At 35.5% G+C, this 18,055-nt stretch overlaps 2 protein-coding genes and 1 long non-coding RNA gene across 3 annotated transcripts; 1 reads left to right on the top strand and 2 right to left on the bottom strand.

The window, feature by feature from the left end:
- Positions 1 to 61: 61 nt before the first annotated feature.
- On the bottom strand, positions 62 to 6,225 carry LOC149733425 (uncharacterized). The gene is made up of 5 exons (XM_089880366.1): positions 4,532 to 6,225; positions 3,969 to 4,156; positions 3,640 to 3,893; positions 3,088 to 3,263; positions 62 to 2,672 (listed from the first exon to the last, which is right to left on the bottom strand). Exons 1-5 carry the CDS (start codon positions 4,549 to 4,551, stop codon positions 902 to 904), a joined length of 2,409 nt encoding a protein of 802 aa, XP_089736492.1. The 5' UTR covers positions 4,552 to 6,225; the 3' UTR covers positions 62 to 901.
- A 2,972-nt stretch (positions 6,226 to 9,197) lies between these two features.
- LOC149733423 (uncharacterized) lies at positions 9,198 to 17,946 on the bottom strand. The gene is made up of 20 exons (XM_089881619.1): positions 17,733 to 17,946; positions 17,117 to 17,224; positions 16,720 to 16,832; positions 16,057 to 16,200; positions 15,583 to 15,634; positions 14,966 to 15,509; positions 14,547 to 14,592; positions 14,360 to 14,484; positions 13,962 to 14,083; positions 13,576 to 13,594; positions 13,188 to 13,219; positions 13,073 to 13,125; positions 12,210 to 12,738; positions 11,722 to 11,755; positions 11,505 to 11,548; positions 11,183 to 11,232; positions 10,809 to 10,944; positions 10,356 to 10,489; positions 9,647 to 9,777; positions 9,198 to 9,388 (listed from the first exon to the last, which is right to left on the bottom strand). The coding sequence occupies exons 1-20, from the start codon at positions 17,827 to 17,829 to the stop codon at positions 9,325 to 9,327; spliced, it is 2,577 nt and encodes an 858-aa protein (XP_089737745.1). The 5' UTR covers positions 17,830 to 17,946; the 3' UTR covers positions 9,198 to 9,324.
- Positions 9,278 to 9,871, top strand: LOC149733424 (uncharacterized). Its single transcript, XR_016385359.1, has 2 exons — positions 9,278 to 9,401; positions 9,664 to 9,871. It is a non-coding gene; the product is annotated as an uncharacterized LOC149733424 (long non-coding RNA).
- Positions 17,947 to 18,055: the final 109 nt, after the last annotated feature.

Below are 18,055 nucleotides of genomic sequence, written 5' to 3'. Positions count from 1 at the left end.
AGTGTTTACAAAGACGGACTACTTCTAAAAACGCTAACAAGCATATTTAAATAGTGACCTCTTTAAACTATTTTGTATTTTATTTTTACCTTCCCCATACACATGCCAAGAATAGTGGCCGCATCAAGTCTTGTACCTAATATCATCTTACTGCAATGCAAGCATTCAACCCATTATAACTATGGCTGGAGAGGAAGAAGAATAAATTAAATATCAGCGGTTCCACCACGCACCCATGAGGTCGCTTTATATGCGTGATCGTTAGGTTTTCACAGGAGAACCTTCGCAATGCCATGGTGTGAAAACAATGGAGATGTTAACCAACCTCGACAATGCCATATTGTACCGATATTTAATATATTAAACATTGGCCAGGCATACACGAAACAGTGTAAGTTGCTCTGTAGGAGCATTTGCTTAATTTAAAGCTTTGGCCAAGCATACACGAAACAGTGTAAGTTGCTCTGTAGGAGCATTTGCTTAATTTAAAGCTTTGGCCAAGCATACACGAAACAGTGTAAGTTGCTCTGTAGGAGCATTTGCTTGAATAATAAGCATTGGCCAAGCATACACGAAACAGTGTAAGTTGCTCTGTAAGAGCATTTGCTTAATTTAAAGCTTTGGCCAAGCATACACGAAACAGTGTAAGTTGCTCTGTAGGAGCATTTGCTTAATTTAAAGCTTTGGCCAAGCATACACGAAACAGTGTAAGTTGCTCTGTAGGAGCATTTGCTTAATTTAAAGCTTTGGCCAAGCATACACGAAACAGTGTAAGTTGCTCTGTAGGAGCATTTGCTTAGTTTAAAGCATTAAAATAAAATGGTGCTTTAGTTTTGTAGATTTTACTTTAATTGACCCTGGTGGAGGCCAACAAATGTTTCTGGCCTTGAGATCCATGTTGTTACTTATGGGAACATGCAAAAGTTTTATTTGATTTTGCCTTGTTGATGTTTAATCCAACGCAGTTAATGTGAAACCACTGAGGACACTTAGTGCATTGGACCCAATCAGTAATATTTTCATCCTGGTTTCTACATGATCCACAAACGTTAATATCCAGAGATGATTCATGAGCAATTGTGCTCAATATATGCTCCCGGGATTCTCTTGGTCCAACATCTGGCTGTAGCAATGGTTTGCCTTCTGCTAGCCAACTCGCGTACATGCAGATAATTGCACCACAGCTCATGAAGTCATTCTGAAATGTCCGGCTTGTTAACATTGTGTCAATCGTTGTAATTTTAAAACCAAATTTACTGTGCAACACGTTGTTTAAAAACAATTTAGTCGTTTCAAGTTGCTTTGGCAAGTTTAGTGAATGCTTTCTGGGGTTCAAGTAAAGCAACTGCTTTTTCTTGATGTCGACAACCAGCAGTACCCAATGAATTGTACTTGGGTTATATGGAATGAAAATAAATTTCTTATTTTCTAATGTCATGTTTGCCCACAGTCGCTTGACTGAGAGACCGCTTTTCATACACTGTGCCACAGCTGAATCAGCAAACATGATTTGCTTGTTGGTTTTACATAAACACCAAAGGTAGCTGTCGATTATTTCATCATACAGCCAACCAACACGGAACCGCTTATCACATGCCCATATTTCTTGTTTCTGTTGGGAACTTATGTTCATTTCCAATGACAAAAGCTGAAGATATGTAACAGAATATGGGCCACATTGTAATGCTTTGTCAGTTAGGTGTTTTTTAGCCAAGGTGTAGCATGGAAGAATTTTCCCCAAATTTGTCACTTTTTGGTTGTTGGAATTTAGAGGGCCGGCAATTACATTGGAAGAATTTTCTGTTTGTTTCGGTTGCAATCCAGTGACTGCATGTAATGAAGACATGCTGTTTGCCACCGACCCATGTCTGCCTTGATATTTGTTCGGCTTAGGGTGCTTGCGTGGTAATTCATCACATACAAATGATGACGGCAACTTTCTCTTTTTTGTCTTCAAAGAAAGAGGAGGTTTTGATACCCGGATACCTTCTTCATGTCTGCAAGACTTTACCAAATTCTGTTCCACAGAATGTAATACTTCTTCGGCTTCCAACAAAGCCTGTTGAGAAGTAACATCATACAAGATATTTTTTATCCTGTTAATCCTTTCCACCATCTGTTTAATAGTTTGTTTGGATGGTTTATTGTCATCAGATAACAATAATGTTGGTTTTGCTTTAGGAATCTCCACTGGATCAACCAAAGACAACTCTATGTGTTCAGGGATGGTAGTATCAGTTGATTCAGCAGTTGGATCCTTGCTGGTACCTGAAAAACCAAGTGTCGTAATAACCTCTCTATCAAGAGTAATATATACAGAGTCAGTATACCATGTTGGTAAGGATGCCCATGAAACATCATTATACTTACTGAAAATAGCAAACATGTGTTTGCAAGGAAGGAAATAATATTTAAAATCTGGGCAAGTGCACTTGGGAAAGTCAGACTCATTTCCCAAATAAACATCATACATTAGTATACCACAACTGCTCCGCACAGTAAATGAAGATGTGTCAACTCGAACAATATCATTAGAGGATATTGCCAAAGCGTTGCATATTCTTTTCATGCAATGATGAACAACATGTTGCGGCCGATTGTGTAGATATGATGGGGTCACAACTTTGTACAGCCTGTATGAACCTGAAGCCAGGGTGTTTTCGTTTGTATATCTGTTAAAGAGAGAAAACAATGCTTACATGGGTAATTAAGAGGTAATGGGTTCAAGTTCGTCGCTGCTACCATTGTGGGCGTATGTTTCCTTGGGCAAGACACTTACCGGCAATTGCTCCAACCCAGTGGTCACTAATGGGTTGTCAAAATTATCAGCCATACATAAAAAACCCAAAAAAATAATCACCCACAAAGTAACATACATGGTAACTCGTAAGCTGGCACGAGGTGTATGAAACAGAACACCCGTGTTGTAACGACTGTCCTTGGATAAATAAGTTACATACGTGGTAACTCCTAAGGGGTCACGAAGTGTATTTAACAGAACACTCGTGTTATAACGACTGTTGTTTTCCAGCTACGCGAGAATAAAGCAAGTTACATTCATTTATTCATAATGCAGGTAAAACTTACTTTTTTAAGGCCTCTGGAAAAAAATCATAGTGAAGCACTTTTAAAAGCCCAGATAAAGACTTGTCAACTTGAAACTTCAAGTGACATTCCTTGAGCATTTTGTTTTGTCTCTCCACCCCGTTGTTCGTACCAATTGGCACACGCATCTTCCCCAATCGGTAAAGTGAAACCCATCTCTGCGTGTTTGTAAAATAACAATATTAATACAGCTAAATACTCAACCTAAGATTCAATGTTTAATTAAGCCAGAAAAATTTTGGAAGCATAACTTTATGTTTCAACCCTTCTTTTTTAGCGCGGCAAATACAAAAAAGTAAGCTACTTTACCTCTCCAACAGGATGTCCACTGTGATCATGGATAGAGGGAAACAGTACAATAAAACAACTAACACTGTTTTTTACAGATGAAAAACCAACTGTCTTCAAATGTTGTGATGTTTTCTGTTTTTCCCACTTTCCCCCTGTTTTAACCTTTAAAACAAACATAAGATATGCAAAACATCTTTGATTTGCTACACTCATCAACGTAGTGTAAAAGCTGTCTGGAGTTACCTTATAATCTGGGAAAGTAAGAATCTCCCGAATATTTAAATGAGCAGTGCAATTCATTTTCTTTGATCCTTGTACGCAAAGGTATTTTTTTTTCCCGTACATGTGGTCAGCTGGAGCTTTAAACTGGTTTTGTCGTTTTAAATTATTTTTTTTATTTCTATCTTTGCCATGTTGACATTCGTATTTTGTGAACGACTTAACAACAAATGGGATGTTTTCTTGTGCATCCCATTGAACTTTACTTTTTGTTAAATCTAATAATAAAAATATATATCAAGATTATGTGAGATACATATATATACAAATAATGTACAAGTTTACAAACATACCATTTTTTTTTCTTCTCAACAAAATAAATTTGGTCAGGGTTTCCGTTTCAACATTTTGAATAGCTGTTGTAGTTTCTTGCAAAGTGTTAAACTTAAAGATTTGACCAGCTTTGTTTTTATCTGCAGTTGTTTCCACCACAGTTTGTTTCTTTGGAAATTGAGTTGATAAAGAAGTATCTTTACCTTCCCTGTATAATATAAATGGAAACGTGGCTTTATATATAGGTGAATAAATTACCTAAATTATTTATATACACCCTGTGCCGGCAAATTACCATATAGCCAAGTAGCAATGGGATTATAAAAAAATAGAAAACACAAACTTCTGATTTTCTCTCCAAGTTATGCATTAACAATTCCATTTTTTTTGCTTGGACGAACAATATATTAATGTGCACTGGATTAGAACAATCGCCATTTAGTGTTTTGTCCAAGGACAGGTACAGCCACAATGATAGCAGCATCGAGTAAACAATTTGTATTTTCCGGGCTAAAACATAAACCACTGCACCTGAATGACTAACAAGTTTAACAAATATAAACAGCTTTAGTGCAGCACTTACATTTTCAGCAAATGAGTCATGAGTTGAACAATTCTTGTTTTGCAAAGTAAATGTATATCAGTTAAAAAATAACTATTTCGCTTTTACTAAAAGAGAAACAAATATAAGTTCAGAAATACGAGTTCTCGACAGTACACACACGTACCCTCACACAAGTAAAATGATCATATTTGCACAACACGTACCCACACACAAGTAAAATGTTAAATTTGGCACGACATGTATCCTCACACAAGTAAAATGTTAACTTTTGCACGACACGTACCCTCACACAAGTAAAATGTTAACTTTTGCACAACACGTACCCCCACACAAGTAAAATGATCATATTTGCACAACACGTACCCCCACACAAGTAAAATGATCATATTTGCACAACACGTACCCCCACACAAGTAAAATGTTAACTTTTGCACAACACGTACCCCCACACAAGTAAAATGTTAACTTTTGCAGAACAAGTACCTCCACACAAGTAAAATGTTAACTTTTGCACAACACGTACCCCCACACAAGTAAAATGTTAAATTTGGCACGACACGTACCCTCACACAAGTAAAATGATCATATTTGCACAACACGTACCCCCACATAAGTAAAATGTTAAATTTGGCACAACACGTACCCTCACAAAAGTAAAATGATTATATTTGCACAACACGTACCCTCACACAGGTAAAATGATCATATTTGCACAACACGTACCCACACACAAGTAAAATGATCATATTTGCACAACACGTACCTCCACACAAGTAAAATGTTAACTTTTGCACAACATGTACCCCCACACAAGTAAAATGTTAACTTTTGCACAACACGTACCCCCACACAAGTAAAATGTTAACTTTTGCACAACACATACCCCCACACAAGTAAAATGTTAAATTTGGCATGACACGTACCCTCACACAAGTAAAATGATCATATTTGCACAACACGTACCCTCACACAAGTAAAATGATTATTTTGGCACAACACGTACCCCCACACAAGTAAACGATCATATTTGCACAACACGTACCCACACACAAGTAAAATGATCATATTTGCACAACACGTACCCCCACACAAGTAAAATGATCATATTTGCACAACACGTACCCACACACAAGTAAAATGATCATATTTACACAACACGTACCCTCACACAAGTAAAATGTTAACTTTTGCACAACACGTACCCTCACACAGGTAAAATGATCATATTTGCACAACACGTACCCTCACACAAGTAAAATGATCATATTTGCACGACACGTACCCCCACACAAGTAAAATGTTAACATTTGCACAACACGTACCCTCACACAAGTAAACGATCATATTTGCACGACACGTACCCCCACACAAGTAAACGATCATATTTGCACAACACGTACCCACACACAAGTAAAATGATCATATTTGCACAACACGTACCCCCACACAAGTAAAATGTTAACTTTTGCACAACACGTACCCCCACACAAGTAAAATGTTAACTTTTGCACAACACATACCCTCATACAAGTAAAATGTTACTTATTGTAAAAAACAACTCCTCCAAATACGGACGTTTTCATAACTTTCTGCAACACAATTTCGCAGAAGGCATGCGAGCGACAATTAGAATAAATGGCGAAATGACCAGATGGGCAAAATTGAAATAAATGGCGAAAAGACCGGATTTGGCGCACTATGTTAAAGTGGGAACCATCCGCCTCCAGTTTCGAGAGAGGCGCCGACGGTGTCCAGGCCTGTTATAGAGGGCGCCATGTCTTTAGGTAAACCTAAGTATTTTGGGCCCTATAGTGAAGAATCCTCCGGTATACGTTACATATTAGGCTGGTGGAAAGTGTTGCACGTTGGTAGATAAGTTATGGTTATGGGGGTTACTTGTTAGTGGTTACGATTAGCGGTCAGATAACGTGGGTGGAGGATTCTTTACTAGCACCGTATTATGTTATGCCTAGTAGCACGGCCTACTAGAGATAGTTAGGCCGTGCTCGTAGCAACAGCAGACTTTCGATTACATACGATTTATTAATAGGTTGGCATCTTGTTTGCGATTGCCTCCGGAATCAGGGAGTTTGTATGAAGGATGGGGTTCGTTTAATAGGGCGGTACACCACGGCTATGAAATGTAACGGTTTTAATGATTGTGGGGATTGGAGTGATGAAAAAGACTGCTTCAGTGGATGTGGGAAACAGAACCTATCTGATGCATGTAAATACCTTTTTGGTTGTTGTATTCATAACATATTTATTCATCTTTTCGAATACGATGGTTAAGATCAAATTAATTAAAACAACGAAGAGACGCAACTCAACAATAACCGTTAAAACAGGCTACTTGTAAAAAAAACTACTTGAGGAAAAGTGTTAAATAACACTTGGCTGCTAAACCAACATTAGAGTATAAATTAATTCAAATTAAGTTGTAGTTTAGAATTAAAATAAATTAGGATGCAATTGAAAAACGGTGCTTCTTTAAAGAGACAAATAAAAATTTATGTCACTCTATATGTAAACTTTCCGCTTTTATACACAATATAATAATTATAGGTTTTCAACGTGTATGCGATTGCCAAAGGGACCAAGGAGTTTGTATGAAAAACGGGATTCGTTTAAGGGGGCGTTACAGCGATTGGATGAAGTGTGACGGTTTCAATGATTGTGGGACTGGAGCGACGAAAATGACTGTATTAGTGAATGTGACACAGTAAATCATACGCCGTGTGATTGCTTTTTTAATGGGACTTGCGATCGTAAAGACAAAGTGTATTTCTGGCCGTGTTACCAAAGTTTGTATGCCTGTGATGGATGGAACTATTGCGGAGATTGGAGCGATGAAAGAGGGTGTAACTTCACGTGTGGCAGGGATGAATTTCAATGCGACTGCGACAAAAATGGACAGGGGTGTCCTATTGGCTCTGATTATATCTCGCACTGTTATAAACAAAGCGATATATGCGATGGTTATCCTCTTTGTACTGACTGGTCGGACGAAAAGAATTGTACATGCGAGCCTGGGCAATTAAAATGCGGGTGCATGCTAAACTCAACGAACTGCACTTCTAACTTGGGATGTGTAGATGTGAACTATCTTCTGGATGGATACGGTAGATGCAAAGATAAATCTGACGAAGCTTGTCAAATAAAGTGCGTGAAATATGCCAAAACATTGTCTCAAGGTTACGATAAATACGACACAAAATGTGGAGAAGTTTTTCATTGTAGAAATGAGACGGAACTCGAATACCTTAAAGCACTTAACCGAACTGTTAAGCGAGATCTGAATTGTATTCCTGTGCAATCATACTCAAGTGTGAGCCAGACGTTTCTTGACCCAGAGTGGTGGTGTATTGAAGATTATTACTCCAAGGTCGGCTTGCAACGGTGTGAAGATAAGGGTTTCGTCATCGCCCCGAATTTCTGTAACGGAAAAGCAGACTGCGGCGACGAAAGTGACGAAATGTATGACGTACCAGGGTTTAAATGCAGGGCAAAGAGCGAATATTTCCAGCTCAAGCAATCCTGTGTTCTTCCACAAGTTAATCTCTACAACAACAACTTGTACTGCGAAGATGGCTCAGATAATTGCTTCGTTGATGGAAAGTTAAAATGTTTTCGTTGTTTGGATGGAAAGTTGATGATTTCAGGCAAGCAAGTTTGCGATGGAGTAATAGATTGCTATGATTTATCCGACGAATGTTTGTGCCAGGACCAAACTTTGTGTGATGACGTTTTGGGTCAGTTCCGAAAGAGCTGTCACTCAAACGAAATCATTTGCAATGGCGTTTGCATGAAAACCAATGAAGTTGTATGCAACAATTCCATATATTGTAACGACAGTTTGAACAACAAGTTCTGTATGAAATCTAAAATGAATCAACGAAAAGGGAGCGGGCATATAGTTTGTAGCGTGGACAAAAATAATCGTATCTATAAGAATGCAACCATGTGCGACGGCATTCCAGAATGCTACAATCGAGAAGACGAGTGTGACGTAGGATGCCCGAATCAAACACAGCACTTCTGTGACGTCGATGTAAATTGTCATAAGCTGAAACTAACACCTGTGTGGGAAAATAGTGGAGCCATATCACTCTCTGCGAGAGAATACTGCGACGGTCGGCCTGCGGTTGATGAACAAGGGGCAAGTCGTGTTTGTGGGTTCGGGTTTGACGAAGTAAACTGCACTGAACGATTTTTCTGCACGAATTCGACTAAAGATGCTGTGAGTATAAAACAAGATTTGGTTTGTGATGGTGTGCATGATTGTAAAGATGGTTCAGATGAATTAGAATCGCTGTGTCAGTATTCCCGCTTCTACTGCCTCAACAAGCAACCTCTCTCTGTGTTAAAGATTTGATTTTTTATTTTGCAAATTTAGCATTCGTGAACTGAATAAAAAAATAATAATTCTGTAACCCTATTTTCCTGATTATCATTAAATGGGGGTCCGTAAAAAGAAAATTAAAAAAAAGTCTCGTCTGACAAAAAGTCCCATCTTCTCCCACTCTACTATATACATAATATTATACGAGGTTGTGTTTTCAATTGAAGCAAGTATGCAACAAATATATACATCCAGTATAAGATAACAATCCAATGTTATAAACCATGTAATTATGACTTCCCTGTCTGAATAAAGATGACAAAAAGTTTGACCCAACGATCGTAATTTTATGATATGTTTTGTACTTAATATAAACTTAGTAAAAAGACGAACGACAAATACAAAAGCAACAATAACCACATCTTTAAAACAGTAGCAAACAGGAATAATAAGAAGAATAACGGAAACTTTATTTTGAAAACGGAGTCTTGGCCAACAAATCAGCTGGAACCTCGTTGTATTGCATCATAGTCCTAAAAACAAAGAGTTAGTAATGTAGTATTGAGAATTTTGAGAAAAAATTAAAAATCAAAAAGCAATCATTGTCATAACACAGGTGTTCTGATACAAACACCTCATGTTTGCCTATGATTTATCTCATGAGAAACTTTGTGGGTGACAATTTAAAATATGAAAGCAACGTTGTGCCTCAAATCGCAGCCTCCAGTTGAGGCTGGTGCGCTAACCACGACACCTGACTGATAAAGTAATTATTATTAATTTATTCAAACCTCCATTTATCTTTTAGCATGACAGAAGTTCGGTCCTGGAATTTGAAATGATTCAGAATCATACTCCATTGCCCAACCCCAAACCTACGCACTCCATCAAGAAGATTCTTCTTTTCCCAAGTCAACCAGAACTAATGGGAGTGTGTGGGATAAAGTGTTAAACATTTTTGTAGGTTAAAAAATACATTTTTAGGTTAAAAATAAATATTCGAGTTAAATGAATAATTACAAGGTTTTTCTGTTCCATTCTATATGGATAGCAGCTTACAGCAAAGCACCTGGGAACTAGGCATAGGTTCGACTATTACCGAAAAACAGGGCCACCATTAAAATTTAGAGTGTATGGAAATGTTGAAAATCACTTGTTGCAATGGTTTATTGGTTTCTAATGTATATGGGTGTGATCCTAAAGTTAGACACACTGGCAGACATGACATTTAGAACTTGGGATATTTCTACAAATAAATTGCTATGGTTTGCTGTTATATTAAGAGTGATAACCCATTTTCTGGAAAAAAAACACTGAAAATAAAAGTACATTGTCTATTCAACAAATAAGTAAACCAATCAAAACGAATTTTGGTTAATTAAAACAAAACAAATTTGGAAGTTATTTTTATGCAGACTTTACTAACTAAAGAAACTATGTAAAACTAAGAGGCTAAAAACAATGGTTTATGTTTACACTGTATCAACCATAAATGATTACCTTTTTCTTGTACCTGACAGAGACAGAATTCGATAAAAGTGTTTTTCTCTTTATAGTTTTTGGTTCCAATAGAAATGAATCATCCCAGGTTAATTGTTCACCCTCTACATCCCATAAAAACCTTCTCTTAGAGGCTTCATTAGAAAAATGAGAGATTTTACAAACAAATCAGTTTTATAGAGATATATGGGAAGTAGTTTTACATCTAAAGAAATTCGAAAAACGTCGCAAAAATTTTACGCATGAAATTTAAAGACTGCAACATTTTTCGCTATTAGGGGTAGTGTTCGAGTAAAAAAATGTATATTTATTATTTAGTACTCTTGAATATCATGTTAGTTTTATATCCTCAAAAACAGGCATGAAAAAAATGCCATGGTAGATTAAGCTTCCACGGCAATTACGTTGCTACAGCGACGCGAGGTGAATTTTAGGGACAATAATTTTTCTCACATTTTGCGGGCGTTTTATTTTTCACTACTTTCTTAACAGCATCTTCATCTGATCGATCTTTTGCTGAGGAAGAAGATTCAACTTCATCGGCATCCATGGATTTTTCATTCTTTTTATTATCAACTGATGTTTTAGCCTTTGACAATAAAAATGTGTTAGAATGAAAGTGCAAAATTTGGAATACCGTAAAACAGAGGATTATGGTAACAAGGGTTACAGGGAACATGGGCATAACATGTTTTTTGTTGAGTTTAGGACAAAATCTTAGAACCCAATTGATTAATTATGAATAAAAACATCATTATAAAAACAAAGACTTTACTTTTGATACACTTAATATACAGTGTTGCCCTAAATAAATAATAATCACTGACCGTATCAGAATCTGCAGTGATTTTCTTTCTAGTGGGCAGCGTTATATCACCTAAATTAAATAATCACCATTATAAATTAAAACGACCAGTTCTAATAAAATACCATTATAAAGAAGGTGGACTATAATTTGGTCAGTTTCCATACCTCATGTTTGGCAACTTAGTTTTAGTTTATTCACAAATGTTCTATCTATGCTTAAAAATAAAGAACAGAAATTCTTAAATACAAATGCAGTCTCTGTCTCTGGATATAAATGTGTAGTTTTTCAATTCTCTTCTCATACATACTAAAAGAATAGGCTTGGATATGATAAACACTTACTATGACTGTCTTCACCGGAACTGAAGTCAAACCTTCGCTTTCGTCTGTAAGTTAATATACATTACAATGACCACTGTTATTTTCAGGCTTTTAAAGGAAAAATAAAGTAAGTAAACATAACTACTTTAAAATAATAAAAAAGCAATAAAGCATCTCTTTAACTTTTTATGCGATACATTTTGCAAATTCTACTTAATTTAATATTTTTCCCTCTTACCTTTTTTGTGTAGAAGTAAATTTACTTTTCTTTTCTAAAAACAAACAGAAATTAAAGGTTTGTAAATTAAAATTGTGCGGTCTCTGCAGAGGTTTAGATATTTGCTAGTACTGTTGCCAAATATTCCAGTGAAGTGAAGTAGGAATACACATCAAGTTAATGGTATTTAGCTCTACAATGACAGAGACATGCAAACTAACCACAGTGGCATAATCCTAATATACAGCTGATACAAAGACACAAAGCTTTTTCAGATTAATCCTCCAAGGTTTTAAAACAGCGATGACAATTTGTGTTTTAGAACTTTAGTTTTAACCCTAAACTGTTACCCTACTAATATGTTCATGTACGAATAAGTAAAGCCAAGGTTTGTTACATTCACCACATAAGTTTAAAAAGATTCCTCCTGTAGGAAGAATATATCACTTATAACCAAGTGTAACTGCATTTTAGCAATGTCAACCAACAAAACTGCAAAATTAGTAAACCTCTTTTTCTTGCTGTGTTTAGCTTTCCAGCCAAAGTCATGTTTTCACCGTTATCTTCCGGAGCAGATAAGGATTTACGTGGAGGATGACACTCAGTGACTTCCACTTCTTCTTCAGAAGATGACTCCACTGTTTCTTCTGACTTTTCCTGCCTCTTCCCCAATAAATCTTCATTAGTATCTATTTGTGTGTCTCCATCAGTTGTATTGTCATCAGAAGTGTCCATGATTTCAATTTTTGAATCATTAGGAGTTTTATTAGAGTTAGTTGAAACACGGTTTCCATTTTTAATGGGGCATGCTGGGGCATTTTGGGTGCTTTCATTCCTATCTGCACTACTATCTTGCTCGAGTATAGCAGATTTGACTACGGTTGTCTCTAATACTTCATTTGCAGCAGATTCTTGCAACTCTCGGGCAGCATTTGAAAGGGTTGGTTTTTCTGTGGGATTTGCAGAACCATCTTTAGTGCCCTCACCCTCGGAACTTGTGTCAGCTTGCATGTCATCACAGATAAGGGTACTAGCCAGCTGGAATATATAAAAATGTATAAAGTCCAATTATTTGGGAAACTATTAAAAAATAACAGACTTATATATTTTTTATTAGAAAAATATTTAGCTCAAACTTTTTAGTGAAATATCAACTTAAAATAAACAAGCAACTTGTGTGATGGGAGAAACGTTAGGGGTAGTTGGGTCTTGAAGTTTAAAAATGTGATACCTACGACAAAACTGTGCCGTCTATATAACTGGTGTACAGTGAAAAATAACTGGGAATCAACTGAACACATGTTTGATGATAACTGAATTTGCCTAGATAAAACTGTTAAATACTACCATGGTACCAATATATGGAACTTACTTGAGGTGGAGAGATGAACTCAAGATGTTGTTTCTTGACTTTATCCTTACAACCTTTAATAAATAAACTTAATCTAATAAATATTACAAGCGAACAAAATACCTGACTTTCTTACCAGATTCCTCAGTTATAGTTTCTTTTTTATTTCTAAACAGATTTTTTTATTAATATATATATATATATATATATACAACAAACCCGAAGCATAAAATTTAAAAAAAGGTGGACCTGTACAAGATTTAAGCCACTAAAATACTAAGCAGAAAATACCCGATTACACACTAAATTTTACATTTCTTTTTGTTGAGCAAAATAAAAACTAAACCCAATATAATCTACAGAAACAATATAGATATAGTATTTGTATAGTATAAAGAATGAAAACATGGACCATCTTAACCTCCAACAATAGGCCTACTTAAAAACTTGAAAATGTCATGGCCATTTACGAAAAAGTTGACACACCTAACTCTTAGAAATAAATACAAATAAAATAAACTTACGTTCCTTGTGATTGTGAATCTGAAAATAAACACAAACCTAATATTAAATTGGGTTTACTGCATAATCAAATACACCTTGACCTAACAGTAACAACAAGCTTCTATGCTAGCAGGTTAGACGGACTTTTAGAATTTGCCTTAAATAAACATGCAGTATTTTAAAATACACAAAGGCCAAGTAACTTTATTTAGGCTGAAAATGCTTTGACATATAAGAAAAATAGAGTGTACACCTTTTATTTATTACATGGGGAAAATTAGTTAAATATATGTGAAAATATGTTAGTGCATCATGCCTATGCTTATATATATATGTGTGTGTTTATGTAAGCTGTAAGGGCAAGGGGCACAAACGTTTTAGCGGACACATTATACATACAATATACCTGATCGAATTTTACTCAAATAATCCTCATACGCTGCATTTAACAAAGGATCGAGTATTTCAATCTTCCCATCATCATCGTGGTCGTATGAGATGAACTTGCTTTTTAACATCGTTCTCCATCTATGATGTAATAAATCACTTTAAAGTAAATGAAATTCATTAAGGCATTGTGCATTGTAACTGCGGCGAAAAAAGTGCTGTGCTACTAAATGCAATTACATCTCAAATCTTATATGTCACATTGTCATCTGTGCACAAAACACCTTTATTTTTACGGCAAACTAAGATTTTTAGCACACTCAGTATGTTTCATCTAAGAATATCGCCACTGCTTACTTTTATTGTTTTTTTTTTGGCAAAAGGAGTGTTTAATATTGAATAGTAAACATATACTACCTGTCCTTCAAATGGTTACTTTTCCTTGAATAAAACGTATAAGAATGTAATATCTGCGTCCAGTTGCCCAAACCACAAGTTTTCACACCGTGAATTAAATGAACACTTTCCGTGATTGTGAATGCCTAAAAATTTGTGTTGAAAAATGTTTTTCAAGACACAACAATTACTATATAACAATTCTTACGTTTCGTCTTTTGTTGCTATTAATGTGTATTCGAACCATGGTTTTTCTGTGAAAGAAAACAAACTTTAACAAGGGTAATAAAAGTAAGGGGTGCATGAGGTGTATGAAGGTATATCTGCAATAATTTTACACCCCCTTGAAACTTTTTTAATTTAAATTATATATTATATATAGTAACAAATGGTAGGGACATAAAAAAATAACCCACAAAGTTGTAAACCTGGGGGAATTATATTTTTTGTAGCATAACCTTAACCTCGAATACTATGAGGAAAGAACAGATGTCAATGTTATGACAAACATTGCAAAGAAAAATATCCCCAAATTACATTAACAGCAATATATATATTCCATCCTAAATGGGTGAAAACTAACAGCGCTAGCCAGGTGAACAAACAACAATAATAACAAGCACTTACTTGGTAGCAGTTGTACTGCTATCAATTACTTGACCATGTTGGTTCTTGGCAGCTGGTGGTATATTTGTGCTACCCTCTCCTGGGGTTGAATCTGTTGCCACACTATCTGAATTCAATAATATGGTTTCCATGTCTGTATATGGATCCCCTGAAGTAGTTTTATTTGTATTTTTGTTTACTGTCTGCACTTTTGTGTGTTTATCCAGTTGTTCTGCTGACAGTTTTTCTAGTGAAACAGATGGGATAAGAGAGTCCATTGCCCCTAGCAGTTCCATGGTGTTAATTTGAGCGATATCATCGTCTCTGTTATCGCCAGGCATATTTGTGTTTTCAGTCATAATTTTGTCAGTGTTTCCAGATAAGTTTTTGGCAGAGGTCAATTTTGAAATTTTGTCTTTGTTCCGGTTATCATTTTCAACATCAATCTCGGAAGTTTTAGGAATTGATTCGGACACAGATAAATACTCTTCATCACTCTCAGATGATCCTTCTTCTTCCTCTGCTTCATCCAAACCATTCTCTTCAGACATATTTTCACTGGTTTCTAAGATTAAATTCATGAAAATCTTTTTTTCGCATTTTCAGAAAAAAAACGAAGATTACCAAATTCATCTTACCTGAAGGAAGAGATTGTTGTAAATTAAATCGCTCCATAAACTCTTGATGAACCTTTAAATAATATAAAAACAGATTAGTTATTTCCTTTTGTGGTCTTGCAATGTCCAGCGATGTGGTACAGTTGGCTAGCCCATCATTGTGGGTGTATGTTTCCTTGGGCAAGACACTTACAAGCAGCAGCTCCAACCCATTGGTCATTAATGGGTTATCTAAATTGTCAGCAATACGATACAACTTTAAAATAAAAAAAAACAATTATTTACAAAGTTACATACGAGGTAGCTCGAAAGCTGGCACGCGATGTATGAAACAGAACATGCATGTTATAACATACAACGACTGTTTTCGGCCCTAGCAAAGATAAAGCAAGCTAGATTTATTTATTTATTCAATGCATAAGGAAAACCTGTTGGTGAGAATTGGTCACCCTCATAGTTGAACCAATATCCAGATCCCATAATTTTACAACAAACCTTGGATATGAATGATACATTCACTTCTCTACAGAGGAAAGAGATAAGTTTTGCAACATCTCGCTGAAAACTTCTTATTTGTTCACTAAAGTCATCCTGACTGCTCTCCATGGATGCGAGGTTGGAGAGGAGCTCCATCGACTCCTAAGGAAGATTTAAGAGGGATTATTATATCTTCAATTATGGTGTGTCGGCTAATGGTTAATACACACACACACAGTTTTTTGACAAACATATAAAATCTAACTGATTAGAAATATGCAGTATAATTTTGAGTGTACTTTGTATAGACATGTAACAGCATATTATTATTGTCAATTACTAAAACTTAGGGGCTAAAACATAGGACTTCATCGGTTTCAAATGTTAAGGCTGGCCAGGCATTCCTATTGGTGTTGATATGCTAGTGGGTAGTGGCCATGGCCCATGGGTATTGTTGCCATATTAATTTTGAAAATTATTTCATCAGGTTGCTTAAATCTTTGGACAATCACATTTAATTAGACATTAGTATATACCAAACACATCGTTGGCGATACAATAGATACCTGCATACATTCAACCAGTTATAATACGCTGCAGTTATATAAGGCAGGTCCATGCACAGCATCCTTACAATAAATATAAAAATTCATTAAAAAATTAAATTCTAAAGGAACTGACCTCTAATTGAAACTGTATTAGATCGGTTGCGTTAGGTAGCTTGTGTTTCATTGCAGCAATGTCCTTAAGGATGTCTGGAATGTCTTCCATGTACATCATACAGTCACAGAGATCTAGTCAAATAAATAAACCGTGTTCATATTAGTGTTAGTGACTATGAAATCCAGTTTGTAGAATATGGCAGTTTGTGACGATATCCAAAGTGCAAGACAGTTATTTTTAACTGCACACGCACAAAAAAATTGGGACACAAAATATTTATTTATGAGGCTATCAAAGCCACATTAAAGAATTATTTTAATACCACATAAGATAAACTGTGTGGTTTTTAATATTAGTAAACCATATTTGTAAATTAAACAATGTAGACCTATATCTTATACAGTTTTAAAGATACCTTTAGGGTTTAAACGACTAGAAAATCGTGCTAGAAGATACAATAACCGTGTCAGGATTTTAGAGTCATTTTTAGAACCACGGATGAAATCCTTGACTTCAATAAACTCTGTAACAAACAGAAAGTAAGGTAATAAAGTGGTATTTTGCATATATTTATGTGTATATAGATCGTTTGTAACAGTTACGACTTATTATCCGAATTTCACTCTCTTTTTTTTACAAGTGGGCGCTCTTATTAAATTTAAAAGGGGTTAGGGGTTAGGGGTTTAAGTCTTATGTGTGTAAACTGTAAAACTAACTGTTGGTAAAAGATTTTTTATAAAATATTGAAATACTATACCAATACACGTTTTATATGTCACAAAAACGACGTTTTTTAAAAGTCCTCAGAAAATAATAATAAAAAAATGAGCGCCCACTTGTGAAAAAAGAGAGTGAAATTCGGATAATAAGTCGTATGTGTTTGTAACAGACACAAGTATTGTAAAGCCAAATTAATTTGTAAAACAGTGCATTTTTTTAAACTGCGCAAATTTATTGATTTTTATTTAAAATTATACTTTTATTAGAATGAACACTTCAACACCGCCACTACTAGTTTGTAACGTATATACCTGGACAACGTTCTCCATCTGTATCGATGAAAACTTTAATAATCTCCTCATACCAATATTCATTGCACCACTCCAACAGTGTGTCGTTTTTGCTCATTCTGCTTAAATTATGTACTCACTATCTAAGAGTAACGGTATCTGAACAGTTATCTAGTTCAATATATATATGATTTATGAATGTGTAAACATATCAGAATCAAAACAGTGCTTTAAAAAAATCCCCGCCATAATTTGGAAGGGGTAACAATACTCTGCAACACCCCGAAAAAAAATTGACTATATTTTTAACAGACATGTAGTAATTGTAACAAAAATAGTATAAT

This window comes from Ciona robusta, chromosome 7, assembly GCF_009617815.1.
Source record: "Ciona robusta chromosome 7, ASM961781v2".
NCBI lineage: Eukaryota > Metazoa > Chordata > Ascidiacea > Phlebobranchia > Cionidae > Ciona > Ciona robusta.
Note: the sequence above shows the minus strand (reverse complement) of the source record. Positions and strands in the feature narration are given on the sequence as shown.

What these genes read in the sequence shown, in the direction of transcription:
- LOC149733425 (XM_089880366.1), bottom strand. Translation starts at nt 4,551, where the DNA reads ATGACTCATTTGCTGAAAAT. An exon ending in ATGACTCATTTGCTGAAAAT is followed by an intron (nt 4,157 to 4,531) that starts GTAAGTGCTGCA and finishes TATATTATACAG; the next exon opens with GGAAGGTAAAGATACTTCTT. An exon ending in TTTCCAGAGGCCTTAAAAAA is followed by an intron (nt 2,673 to 3,087) that starts GTAAGTTTTACC and finishes TCTCTTTAACAG; the next exon opens with ATATACAAACGAAAACACCC.
- LOC149733423 (XM_089881619.1), bottom strand. Translation starts at nt 17,829, where the DNA reads ATGAGCAAAAACGACACACTGTTGGAGTGGTGCAATGAATATTGGTAT. An exon ending in TAGTCGTTTAAACCCTAAAG is followed by an intron (nt 16,833 to 17,116) that starts GTATCTTTAAAA and finishes TTATTTGACTAG; the next exon opens with ATCTCTGTGACTGTATGATG. An exon ending in AGCAGTACAACTGCTACCAA is followed by an intron (nt 14,593 to 14,965) that starts GTAAGTGCTTGT and finishes TTTCTTTCACAG; the next exon opens with AAAAACCATGGTTCGAATAC.